The sequence below is a fragment of the Notolepis coatsorum genome (assembly GCF_963971535.1).
Source record: "Notolepis coatsorum genome assembly, chromosome: 19".
Taxonomy (NCBI): Eukaryota; Metazoa; Chordata; class Actinopteri; order Aulopiformes; family Paralepididae; genus Notolepis; species Notolepis coatsorum.
Window position 1 is genome coordinate 36970244 of NC_140183.1, and position 14325 is coordinate 36984568.

The following is a 14325-nucleotide window of genomic DNA, read 5'->3' on the forward strand; positions in this document are numbered from 1 at the left end:
CCTCCCCCCCCTCCCTCCAGGGTTCCCACAGACATTGCAAAATTAAATTCAAGGACTTTCTCAAAAAAAAAAAAAAAGAAAAAAAAAGAAAAAAAATGATAGTTCACTTTTAAGTGTTTTCTATAGCAACAATTTATAATAATAATTAATAAAAAGAAAAAATACTAATCTGATCCAATATTTATGGCTCAAAGCCAATCTCCGACAATTAGCAATACCTTAATTCAGAAAATGTAAAATAAATTCAATTTCTTGATTCAGTACAATTCTATTGATTGATTGATTGAAAAGTTTATTAACAGATTGCAGAATGGGTACAGTACAGTACAGCTCAATACATACAATTGTTAAGGGGATGCAGACCAGAGAAAGACTTTCATCTTGTTTACATCAGGGTCCCCCATTTTCAATTCATCATAACATATTATGACATACACAACATACAGATAGACAGTACTGCTACATCTATACATTTATGACATACCAGATTTGCAAATACAGTACTGTTTGTGATACAAAAAGTGTCCAGAAAAAGAGTGTATATACATTTGACATAGAAACTGTACATTGGAGGAGGTTGGGTAGGTGGGGTGGGGTTCGGGTGGGTGGGTGGGGGGCTGTACATTGGAGGTGGGGGGGGGGGGGGGGGTTGGGTAAGGGGGGGGGGGTGGGGGAGACTGTACACTGTACATTGGAATACTGACAAAGCCATACTTGGTCATTTACTGTACAACTGGGTTAGGACATTTATAGGGGCCAGTTTCGAATTGCAGTCTCCCATAGGTGTTTTTTGAAGGTGGGTAGTGATTCACATTCCTTTACAAGTTTGGATGAACAACAACACTTAATATGGTTGATCGATTTGAATTTCAAGGACTTTCCAAGCATTTTGATCTATTTTTGTCAAAAACAAGCACTAAGCATTCCAAGGACCTTGTACGAACCCTCCCCCCTCCCTCCCCTGTCCTACCCAATCCTACAAATACACAACAGAAAACATAGAACATACAAACACATATCTCTCTCACTCATCCTTCCTTCTCATTGTCCTAGTGTCTTTAGCTTGGCTATGTAACTAATAAAAGGGCCCCATACTATTTCGAACTTTTCACTAGACCCCCTTAGGTTGTATTTAATTTTCTCCAGATTTAAAAAGAACATGAGATCTTTGAGCCATAGGGATGCTTTGGGGGCTGCTGGTGATTTCCACTCTAGCAAGATCCTTCTGCGTGCTAGTAGGGATGCAAAGGCAATTCTATCTATTGTTCTTCTCCTAACCCTTTGGTGATCCGGTCTTGGTAAGACTCCAAAGATGGCTATTTCTGCACTGGGAGTGTCGAAGGCCTCGGCGAGGTGTTTGAAAATAGCTGTCCAGAAGCTGTGTAGGCGGGGACAAGACCAAAACATGTGTGTCATATTTGCTGGGGACATGTGACATCTATTACAAGAGTCTGTAATATTGGGATATATTTTGGTGAGTTTAGAGTTTGTAAAGTAGATGCGATGGACCACCTTAAATTGCATCAGATTGAGCCTGGAACAGGATGTACTATCATTTACTCTGGCCAATACTCTATTCCAAATATTCTCATCTATAGCATCGCCCCATTCCTTTTCCCAGTCTTCTTGATTTATCAAGAAATGTTTCTGTGTTACGGGAGATCAAGGTGTAAATCCTTGATATAAGACCTTTTTGATTTGTGGGGATGTCCAGAATTGTGTCAATTACTGAGTTGGAGATATTAGGGAAGGAGGTATTATGTTGTTTAACCCAGTTTCGAACTTGAAAGTATCGGAATAAATGAGATCTCGGGAGGCCACATTTTTCACACAGATCGCTAAAACTACAGAAAACCTTATTGGTGTATAGGTCCCTCACTCTAACTAGGCCTGACCTTTGCCAGGTCAAAAAGGCTGCATTAGTGTGGAGGGATAAAGAGGTGGTTGTTGCAAATGGGGCTGTGGCTGGAGAACCCAAGGAGTCCAGAGGCGCGCCTGAATTGAAGCCATATTTTCAAAGTGGATACAACAATGGGGTTTCTTGAAAATTTGGTCGGCCGGATTGGCAATTCAGATGAGAGCAGAGCCAATAGTGAGGTAGACTGACAGGATCCATGACAGGATCCAGCATTTGTAGCCTTTATAAGGCTGGTTACTATGACCACACAAATCCACTGTTTATAAAGTGTCATGTTATGAAATGTAATAATTTGGTTTATTATAAAATTATGCAAATAATGTACAGAGCTAAAGCAAAGTTACTTCCAGATGGTGTGCAAAGGTTTTTTTCAATAATAAAAGAAAATATGATTTGAGAGACATTTGTAAATGTACTGTTCAAAAAGCTAAAAAAGGGATTAAAAGGAGATGTATTTCTATTGTTGGTGTTAACTTGTGGAACAATGCTGATATACATAATGAGTAATTAGCTTTTGGTTTTACATTTGATATTTTTTTTATACTGTTTTTTTTAGTCTTAATTCTGTTAAGGATATAGGACAGGCTGGTATACGCATTATGCTTCAGCCTGTACCTTTTCAGTCACTGCCAAATCAAAGATTGTGCATATTGTATTGTGTGTGATGATGACTGAATAAAAACTACTACTACTACTACTACTACTACTACTACTAGAATGCCGTGTCAGCCAATCAACTTCCAGGATGGAGACAACCTGCAAAACTAATGCTAACCGTACATGTATGTGAATGGAAATGCTAAAAAGATCAGCGCCATACTCTAGAAGGTGTGGTTAAATAAAAACACAAATTTGGGTGGTCTAATCTAGTTGGCTAGTTAGTCGATTAGTCTACCTTTCTAACCAAGTAGGTTCCATTTAACCAAGTTGGGTCCGTCAATCAAGCGTGATCTGACCATGCCCCCACAATCCAGAGATGGTCTGAGCAGCCAGATGAGCAGTTTTTCAGCTGGGTTTTATAATGGTTATTAAGGTTTTTTAATCATTCAAATTTGGTTGGGCAATTAACACATCTTTACCCAGACTTTTAAGTCACTGACTGACAATGTCTTTTAAAGAACACATACAAAAGCTGTTTTTGTGGCTGAACATAGTTTTATATAAATAAAAAAAAAACAGACAAATGCAGTCATTCACATATTCAATAGTCAGAAATGGAACTCTTAAATGAAGATGAAGACAATGAAATTACAATAACTAGCCAAATGTCTATCAAAATACATACAAATACAATTTACACAAAATACATCCCGTGATGATATCTATATCTCAGTTCTTGAATCAAATGAAGCACCCATAGATTAAAAATAAATCATGTCTTCTATTTCTGTTGAAGCTCTCGCCTCGACTGAAAACCCGTAAGCGTCTTTACAAAGAAATGACTTATGTCAGTTCCCAGGACATTCATGTAATTGGTTGTCATTATAAAACCCAACAGACTCTTATTTAGTAATGTTGACGACTTCATAAATGGCTTATAAACATGTGCAATGATACAGCAGGTAGTTATACACAAATCCAGGAATATCAACTCATCACCATAGTCATTATAATCAATACAAAGTTTAACATTATCATGAATAATGTCATTATTCTGTATCAACCTTTTTCAGTTCTCAAATTTACATGTTATGTATTGTATTGTATGTGTGAAGCTGATTCTGTGCTTCCTTGTAACAGTCACCGTAATATGTAGACATACCATTTAAAAAGGTAGATTCTGCTTGGTATTGCACTTTGTTTACATGTTTTGTATCCAATTACAAAAGGAAGGAATCTCTGTGTGCATGTCTGTCTGTCTGTCTGTCTGTGGCTCGCATATCTCAAGAACTGTTCATCCGATTAACTTCACATTTAGCGGGTGTATTGCTGAGGACACAGGGGAGTGCAGTGTTCAATGTGGTGCGATTTGGCCAGATGGTGGCACTATAACAACAAACTTTAGATTTTGGCCTGTAACTTAAACTGCCTGTATGGGAAGAATTCGCCTGGCAACAGGCTCTAGTCAGTGTCGACGCTCTAGTCTCTACTAGTCAGTGTCGCGCCAGGAGGGATTTATTAAGGAAAGGTTGGTTTGCCTAGGCCTTGAACAGTGTTGAATTTGGTGCCATTTGGCCAGGTGGTGGTGCTGTAATGACAAACTTTGCGCATACTTCAAGAACCGTTCATCCAATCGACGTCACACTTGGTGGGTGTATTGCTGAGGACCCAAGGAAGTGCAGTGTCGGATTTGGTGCCATTTGGCCAGATGGTGGCGCTATAACAATGAACTTTACGCATATCTCGAGAGCCATTCATCCCATCGACTTCACACTTGGGTGTATTGCTGAGGACCCAAGGGAGTGCAGTGTCGAATTAGGTGCCATTTGGCCAGATGGTGGTGCTATAACAACACACTTTATGTTTTTGCCTGTAACTTAAGGAAAAAGGTTGTTTTGCCTAGGGGGAAGGGAACGGGGAACAAAGAGCTGTGTCGCTGCAAGCAGAACTTCCAATTGGCCAGTTGTGAATGGGCACTGCACTAGTATTATATAATATACAGTATATACTGTGTATATAACTATATAGTAGATTCTTATACTTCTAGTAGCTTCTACCTCCGGTCAATGGTCTCTAACTACACACCCTCAAGACCCCTACGCTCTGCATCTTCTGGCCACCTCAGACCTACTCCTATCCAAGCTCCGGGAGGGTCATCAAAGAGAAGCCGCCTATTCTCAGTCCTTACCCCACAATGGTGGAATGAACTACCCACCCCAGTTAGGACAGCCGAATCCCGTCCAATCTTTCGCCGTCGACTAAAGACGCACTTCTTCAACCATTATCTGAAATAATAAAAAATAATAAAAAAAAAATAACCCTAACTACCGTACTTTTCGCACTATAAGCCGCACCTGTATATAAGCCGCAGCAGCTAAATTGAATGATGTGTACATATATAAGCCGCACTGGACTATAAGCCGCAGGTGTTTTAATGTTTAATTACCATATGTAATTAGCATTGGGACACAATACTGTCGGACAAATAACAAGAATTAACTCATTTACAAGTTGTATGAAGTTTAGCAAATAAGGGAACAGATAAATAACATTTCAATGCAGTCAAAAAAGCAATATTTCGATTTTAACATTTTCGGGTTTGGTCACATCGAGTCACATATAAGCCGCACCGTTATATAAGCCGCAGGGTCGAAAAATGGGGGGAAAAGGTGCGGCTTATAGTCCGAAAATTACGGTAACCTTACTGTCATGCACTTGTCCTAATAAACTAACCTACACTGTAACACGCAACACTTTGATGAACATTGTTACTCAGCTGATAGAGTTGTACCCTTCCTGATGACTTGTCGTACAGAACTTGTAAGTCGCTTTGGATAAAAGCGTCAGCTAAATGACTAAATGTATGTATACTGTCAAGATCTGAGGTATGGTCAGCAATAGCAACCCTTCCCATATCCCCGCTCAACTCCAACCCACACATCAAACCAAAACAAAACATTTAAATAAAGTGCAATATCATGAGGTCGTTGTTTGACGGCATTTCAGATTCTACCTATGAGCTGTACACAGTAGCATCGTTTCAGTAAAAGCCAAGGTATGGAGAGGAGGGAGGGGGGGTTTCATCATTTGTGCATCATTTGTGCAATAGTCACTTTTTGTGAGTTGTTTCTATACAATTCAGTTATGACATTTAGGTATGACACAGGACTACACGATCATTTTTAGTATAGAAATGTGTCAACAGAAAGCAGGGAACCACAATATTTTGCATACGAATTATGCAGAATGTAATATCATAACTGTCTATTATTTTTCTTGCAATTGAGCCAATTTTCCTTAGGTACGGTTTTGAGGTGTGTGTTCAACAGAATGTAGTATCAAAAACACATTCACAAAAAGTATGGGTTACTGAATGCTGAACTGCACTGTTATAATCACTAAGCCATTGTAAGACCTTACCTGTGTCCCTGTATCACTTGTCTCTGCTGCCCTTTGATTAAAAAACGTCTGTATGTCCATTTTCCTTTTTTTTGGGGCATATTTCAGTTAGTCACAGTAAAAGTGAGATAATTGACTATATCAAAACATGCTAGGGCTGTACCGAATAGTTCGAAGCTTCGTTCGTAATGTTGACATTCGAATTCTAAATCAACATAAAAAATTGTAATTATAAAAAAATATATATATATTTTTAAATTGAATTTTGCCAAGGTATGGCGAGTGCCATACCGTGCCATACCAAAACGACGCCCCTGGCTGTACAGAATCCACGCTCAAAACTCATCAAAGATACAAGGACTCTCATACTCTATATGACATCATTTAAACTAGGGCTGTCCCTGACTAAGGATTTGGATAGTCGACTTTGATTGGCCGATAGTCGACTAATAGTCGACTACCCCTCTGATTGCAAAAAAAAGTATAAATTATTATTTATTATTATTTAATTTTTTTGGGCTGTGGGCAGTGTGGGGGGTGTCTGAAGGAGTCGACTGAAGGCTCCTTGTCCTCTGCTAAAGCATGCAATTGGTCCACTGATGGATACATCTCGATATTTGTCTACTCTAGTGTGTTCATTAGATGGGTGAAATCCTCTTTCAGTGCCTTCAGTGTTTTCTTAGGCAGTTAGCCTCGCTGGTATGCACGCCATTAGTGCTAGCCACGCGTCTAGGCCTCTTCCCTTTTGGAAAGTGACAAAAAATATAAGAAATTAATAATTATACATTTTCTTTTTCTTTTTTTGCATTCGACTAAGAGGTTGGCAGTCGACTATGGCTCCTTTCGATAGATTAGTCGACTATTCAACTAATCGGGGTCAGCCCTAATTTAAACATTATAGCCAAAAGTACTGTATGTAGGTATGTTTTGAGTGACTTGACAGTTTTTTTTATCAAGGTACTCACCTTACCTTCTTATAGGTGGGTTTCCTGTTTCACCTGTTAGGCTACATAGTAAGCTTGGGCATGGATTCTTTATTTGAGCTCATCATGGCCAACAAAGCAATATATATCTTGATGATGTACGCACTGCAATATAGTGGAACATAAACCCACCTAAACTCATTTTACAAACATTTCTATCTTAAACCATATTTCTTTTACATACATTTAAATTCTTTATGAATTAAGTAAAAAATAAGTAGTATCAGATTGATGCAAGTTACATGAAACAGGGTATTTTTGAGGAAATAAAACAAAATAGTATTTTTTAAATATATATTCTGGTTTCCAATGTTCATTGGAAATGATTGCCATTATGGTGATCAGAGTCTTGAGGTCATTGTTTACCCACCTTTTATTTTGGTACACTGGTACTGGTATATAGTACTGGATATTGTCAGGGAACCCATCTATTTAAAGGTAAACTCCAACATTTTGGGAAATTTGCTTATTTGCCATCTACCCTGGAGTTAGACAAGAAGATACATACATTTTTCTTCTCTGTGCATGCAGTACTAGTAGGAGTAAAAAGACGTGCACTGTTAGCCTAGCTTAGCGTCAGTCACTGGAAGTAGGCTCCTCCATTAGCCTAGTCCCCAACGTCTTCCTACTCCTACTGCATGCACAGAGAAGAAAAAGGTATGTATCTTCTTGTCTAACTCCAGGGTAGATGGCAAATAAGCTAATTTCCCAAAATGTAGGAGTGTTCCTTTAAGTCCACTTCACATGTTTCCTGTATTAGTCCTGACTTAAGCATATAATTATGCTTTTGGTAAACAGATCTCATAAAAGAGCTTTAACCCTTTCACATGTACGTGTGAGATCAAATTTTGACAACTGAACATTCTAATGATGATGCATCAATGGCTTCCGGTCACTGAAATCTATGGAGTTCTAGAATTCCAAGACAGAATTCTGAGAAAACATCCCCAAACCATCCTACTTACACCTGAAAGGGTTTGGGTTTGGTGTATGTATATATATATATATATATATATATATATATATATATATATATATATATATATATATACACACTGTAAAACTCTCAAATGTTTACCCCAAACTGTCGTTCACACCCTAATGGCATCAAGACCCCAATATGACGTTCAACCTGTGTCAGTCGTGTCAGTAACCTTGTATGCAGCTATGTCTCACCCTCTCACCTTTGACGACATTGGATACTTCAGACATCGTCCAACTCATCGCATCACGCGAGGAATTACTTGTAATCTCGCACGACTCTAGTGCAGTGTACTTACATTTACACTACAAGACCATCCTCTGTATCGTGCAAGGCTGAGGCGTAGCCCTCACAGTATGGAACAGCTGGCGCTGCGCATTGGTAGGTTGGCCGGCATCCTGGCGTTCTGCTGCCTGAAGCTGTGCCTCTTGTTGTTGAGCACAGGGCCCGGGTTCTCTAGCCCGTCGGCTGGGGGCGCTGTCTCCTGCACCGCGTTCTCCTGCGGCACCTCCAGCCTTGTCCCCTTGTTATTCTTAGTCTTTCTGGCTTTCTCCTTATCCTGGGGCTCGGCTGAGACGCAGGGGGGCTCCCTGGCGCCCTCTGGTGGTGGTAGAGTGTCCTGGGGAAGGTCGCTGGGGGTGGGTTTCCCCTCCACATGCTCCTCGCTGAAGACGTGGAGGTCAGAGGTCGAGCGCTTGGTATTGGTGCAGGTGGAACTGCCACAAAAATCAAGTCAGATCATCATGGTATATAGCGTATATACATTAATCTATATCTGTATGAATATATCTGCATATATTCCTGTTTACATATCACACGCTGTAGATACTATATCTAGCCTATCTCTGTATATATCCCATATCTACTCTTATTAGTTATACCACTGGCCAGTATAATTGTATCACTGTACATAATAATACTGTACATACATCAAATCTGCATATTTACTCGCTTGTTATATATGTTCCATTTAATAATTTGTTACAATGTATATTGTTATGCACTTTACTGTTACCTTGCACTTTGGGTAGATGCCAACTGCTTTTCGCTGTACTCTACTTGCTGTACAATGACAATACATTTGAATGTAATCTAATCACATCTTCCTCTCCTCCACTCACCCAGTGGAGCTCTTGTCCTCTGAGTCCTTCTGTTCGCTGCTGTATCGCACCTCCGCCGGCGTCTTGAACGACAGGTCCTTCTTCCCTTTCAGCCAGTAGGTCTTCATGTAGCCCTTACCCTGTGAGAAGACAGGAGAGACAGAAAAAAAAAAAACATCCTGAGGGAAGAGGATTTTAAAATAACGGAACCGTGATAGAAAAATAAATATTAATACCATGGTGACACTCGAGACAAAACTTGTTGTGTAACAAATTCATCATAATCTCTATTCCAGCTAGTGGATTGAAGGTGAACAAACCAGAGTGTTTCAGAAAGGAGTTTACTGCAGTGTCCAAACTGATTATTTTGGACAGCCCATGTATTTGCAGTTGTAAAATCACTCTCAATCACTTGGAATGTAATACATACCTGAAAGTGCCTCTACTTCCTTTAACTATGCATGTACACAACACTCCAAGCTACTAACTTTATGTTTAAACACATCTGGTTCTTCATCTGTAGGGTTAATTTAATGGTACAGTATCTGAAGCGTTTGGCTGCCTGCCACCCTCCACCCACCTTGACAAAAATCTTGCCCCTCTCTTCGATAAAATAGGGCTCGTGTTCTAGGTGGTCCTTGGTGGTCTGGCTAATGTGGATCTGCATGCCCTGTAGGGTAAGGACAAACAAGGACAAATATGTGTTAAATGTTCAGTCAACTCAGATAACCGGGGGTATTACATTTTAGAATTCTTAAATTATTTTATTCCTATGGGTCTATTTGTAAGTATGAACATCTCTTCTGAAGCTAGAAAGCAGAATGTATAACAGTTATTAACTGGTGGGTTCTGAATTTCTGATCTAGGTAATAACACATTAACGCAAATGCGTATTCATGCCATTTAGTAATATATTTTGATGCATAACACACTTAAAAAAAAGACTGATTGTAAAAATGTACAAAAATTCAATCATACCAGTTCATATAACAAGTGACAAACATTTCTTAACTAGTAAATCTTAACTACTGACGTGCATTTCTTGTATGTATGTGTATGTGTCTGTCCCTCTCTCTGTAGCCTGTTTTTGTCCCTCAAGCTTCTTTACATTGTCAGACAATTCTGAGCAATATGCCCAGACAATGAAAATAACAATAATGGTACTGTGTGAGAAGGTACAAAAGTATGAAGTTTGATTCCACATAGTAGAAGGGGACGTTGTTGTGACCTTTTATTTACTCCCCATGTGAGGTTGGACACAATTACATTGTGTGATTTGCCTTAGTGCGAGGGATCCAGGGAATGCCCCCGTTGTACAATGTGTCTATTGTTGCAATGCATTGAGGTCCATCGTGTGGTTTTAATGCTTAAAAAAACACTACATTGTGTGAGTACTCATTCTACTGGCAAAGCCTATTGGGCTTTGCCATGTTATGATTATTTGCAGCATATTTATTTGATGCTAAATGCAGTACCTTTGTTTTTCCTGACAATAATGACATTATGTCATTTTGGTTATTTATTTAATTTAATACACATAAATGTACATAAAGCAAGCATAGTGTATTAAACACTTGAAAAATATCCCTTTAAGGTACATTTTGAACAGATAAAACATGTGCGATTAATAGTGATTAAATTTATATTATATAACCATTGACAGCCCTAATATATATATATATATATATATATATATATATATATATATATATATATATATATATATATATATATATCAAAACATTACACCAGCTATTTCATTCTGGTACTTCCTCTTATTGTGTGTGTATAGAGTGTGCTGTGGAGCAGCACAACCATTTATTTTCTAAAATGTCATTTAGTTCGGTTGTTTCTATAACTGCTGACAAATGAAGTGTTTAGCATTGTGCATTAACTAAAAGGCACTGGGTACAGTGGCCTCATTAAGTAGGAAACGCTGCTCTACGGTCTATACTAATGTACATGTTTTTGTCTGAGGGAGAAACCATTAGTGTTATTGCAGTAATTTATGCCAACGCCGTGGGTTATTTAGCACAATTTGCTGTGCCGTGGGTTATTTTGTTTATGCCGCCCCCCCGCCCCCTGCCGCTCACCACGCCGTTGCTCTCCATCCGAGAGGCCGTGTTGACGGTGTCTCCAAACAGACAGTAGCGGGGCATCTTCAGACCCACCACCCCTGCCACCACCATCCCTGAGTGGATGCCTAACGGGAGAGAGAGGGACAGTTCACTGCCCGACTGTCAGGCTCACTCCTGAGCGTGGCTGAAACGCATGCTAAAAGGGCTGGGCGATAAAACGATAACGATAATTATCGCGATATATTTTAATAATCGATAATAATTGATAATTAAAAAAAGATCAATACACCTTTTTTATTTTTTGTTTGACCTGCAACAGGGCAGCATTAACTCATTCAGCGCTAGGGGTCGTTGTTTACCTTCTGGGTAGAATGTCATCGCTTTGTTCAATGGGGAGAAAGCCAAACTTGCGAGTGCTTAAAATATATGAAATATTATAGCTATGGATCTAATAACACCGTCGATTGTCAGTGAGTTGCTTCTGGTCAACATGCAAAAAACAGATTGTTTTTTCATCCGTACATTTCCGTTTGATACCGTATTGAATATGAGTATAGTTTGGGTGATTCTTAGTAATCACAGGAAAAGATGTGAAAATAGCCCTTTAGTGAAATCCAGTTATCACGTTGTCATTTTTCGGCTGATTATCGAATCTTCCTGAAATCAACGCTAGATTATCGCTATTATCCTTCCTCATGTACACATGAAATGGGGCTTGTAGCGGGGCGTCCCCCCCCCCCACCGCCACCAACGGTAGACAGCACACAGACAGCTTCGATCGTGGGAGAAAAAAATATCAGATCAATGCAAGATTGGATATATAGTGTCCTTACCTTGTCTCTGATGTAATGCAAAACGAATAATCCAATTATCTGATCGCCATTCCAAGTACTGGTCGTGGAGGTCCGTCCCACGTTGTCCGGCATTGCATATGAATGAGGGGGGGGGGGGGCTAGTTGATGCATCGTTGTAAGCGCTTGTCCTGCCGGAGTATTTAAACCCCGCCCGCACGGCTCAGCTCGGCCCAGAAAACAAACTACATCGTTTCAAATGGAGTGCAATAGCGGCCGAAGGCGTTAGAGGGCGGTATTGACCGTCTGCCGGCTCAGACACATTCAGAACAGTATGCACAGGCTGCCCCGATGAATTATGAATGGCAATAGTGAATAAAAGAAATAGCGATTAAAACCAGACTTTTCTCGTGATTGGCGCTCAATCGATGGCGAGTTACCCCGACTTTTCTCGTCAATGGCGCCCAATGAGTTAAAACCAGAGACAGTGGACAGACTTGTCTTTCTTGCCTGCAACTTAAAGTAATGGCTTTGCTTGTCCAAATGACAATACTGACCAAATTGAGATATATTTTTTCATTTATTTTGTTTGGTTTCTCATTTATAATACAGTTTGAAACTGTCTGTACACAGTAGGCTATGTGTGCTAGCAGAGCTAGTCTCCAGTCGCGAGTCACGGTGGTTTGTCCACCAAAAAAGCACCAAAAGATAGAAAAGAAACTAGCAGAGCCAGAACTGTTCAACTCCCCTGGAGCCACAGCCACCTTTTTGGTACATTCGCTTTCAAACCAGCTGCAGCCTGAGAACTAGAGTGTGAGGGGCTGTAACACTAAAGATGGCGGCAACGACAAAGAATTGCTGCAAAATAAACATACTATAGTCGGGTTATCTCACCAACCGTTGAGCGCCAAAACCCAAGTATAGTTGGGTTTTCGATTGTTTTTTCTTTTATTTGTTTTTTAATTCTATACAGTCTCACGGACCTCTATGTTACTGTTGAAAGCCATACTGAGACCCTGAGAGTGCAATACCGACCAGATCCTGCTAGGTGGCAGTATCGACTACCCTTTGAAACCCTGTTCCAGACTGTGTGTCACATCTAATGTTGGTTGTCTGGGCAAAGAATTTAGACTCAGGCAAGTCTAGCGGTTCATCCGAGCACTTTGAAACGCGTTCAGCACACTTGAGGCATATCTTGTGCCACTTCATGTCAGGGACCCGATGGACATCAATACTGGAAATCGCGATCAGACAATTGGAATATTCTTTTGGGATACCTCCTAGTAAAGGTAAGGACTATCTGACGTCAATTCCACCTTGATCCTACAATGATTTCACATCGATCCAGCCGATCAACATATAGTATTTAAAACTAATGCCGTTGCTGGCGATCAGAGCATAAAAAAACGACCCCCCCCCCCCTCTTTGATGCATTCATGATGAAACATAATACTTATTATACACCTTTTGATTTGGAAACAGTAGCGTGTCCAGGCGAGCAACGCGAACGCCTTTAGCAAAATTCACATATCGCTCAATAACGCAGCTTCCAGGAATTAGCCAGGATCACTCTGAAACTACAATATTCACCACGGGATAACACGCAAACGTATACATGTTGGACGAGAGATAGTGACTGTCAAATGAGTATAGTATTGTCTCCATTGCTATAATATAGAATATAATAGCCCTGCAAACATAGTGACGCATCCCTATCTTTTCAAGCGTGACCCATTGACTACAAGGATGGATAAAACGGCTGGCGCTGAAAGTGTTAATACTAATAAAAATATCGATAATCTATATGACATTTTTTATCGTGATATATCGTGATACAATTTTGGGCCATATCGCCCAGCCCCAGATTACACACGTTTCAAGTTTCAAGTTTGTTTATTATTCGTCACAACGAAATACAGAATACTTTATGATGAAATGCTTGTTTCTGTATGAGCCCCTGAGTGTGCTACATACAGTAAAAAAAAGTAATTAAGAGGTAAGTAAAAAGTAAGTAAAGGAATGTTCAGTCAATATACATATATATACAATATACAATACAGAGTAAAATGAGTAACAGTGAGGTTTTGTGACCGACCGAGATACACTCCGATAGTGACGATACCTTGCACTTAAACTACTGTAGCAATTTCTCATTCCTAATGTGTCACTGCACTTCAAAATCAATAAAAGGAATGGAGGTCTGAGGCACTCATGTGGATTCACTTATATATATAAAAAAAGGCTTTATTTCTGTAGGGCTAAAACATTCAAATGGCCTCATTTGCATTCCGTAGATAAATTGAACAGTTATATAAATGAACTCGTAAATGTTGAGACACCCTTGGCCATTGCTACATTTTCCCATCCGACACCAGCAAAACATAAAAAAATAGTTTGTAATAATAAGAGTTTGAAATAAAAACGCTAAAATTAACTGTTTAATAATAGCAGCACTGAGGTTTCAGTCAGCAGCA

The 14325-nt window shown here is 39.6% G+C and overlaps 1 protein-coding gene across 1 annotated transcript in view; it reads right to left on the reverse strand.

The window, feature by feature from the left end:
- Positions 1 to 1289: 1289 nt before the first annotated feature.
- Positions 1290 to 14325, reverse strand: part of LOC311245767 (soluble guanylate cyclase 88E-like) — a 114706-nt gene continuing 101670 nt past the window's right edge. Inside the window, exons 15-19 of the mRNA XM_084335746.1 lie at positions 11076 to 11185; positions 9563 to 9652; positions 9004 to 9122; positions 8181 to 8598; positions 1290 to 1378 (exon numbers count right to left, since the gene is read on the reverse strand). Of these exons, the coding sequence (XP_084191872.1) occupies positions 8232 to 8598; positions 9004 to 9122; positions 9563 to 9652; positions 11076 to 11185 (686 nt within the window). The 3' untranslated portion in view covers positions 1290 to 1378; positions 8181 to 8231. The remainder of the gene's footprint in view (positions 1379 to 8180; positions 8599 to 9003; positions 9123 to 9562; positions 9653 to 11075; positions 11186 to 14325) is intronic.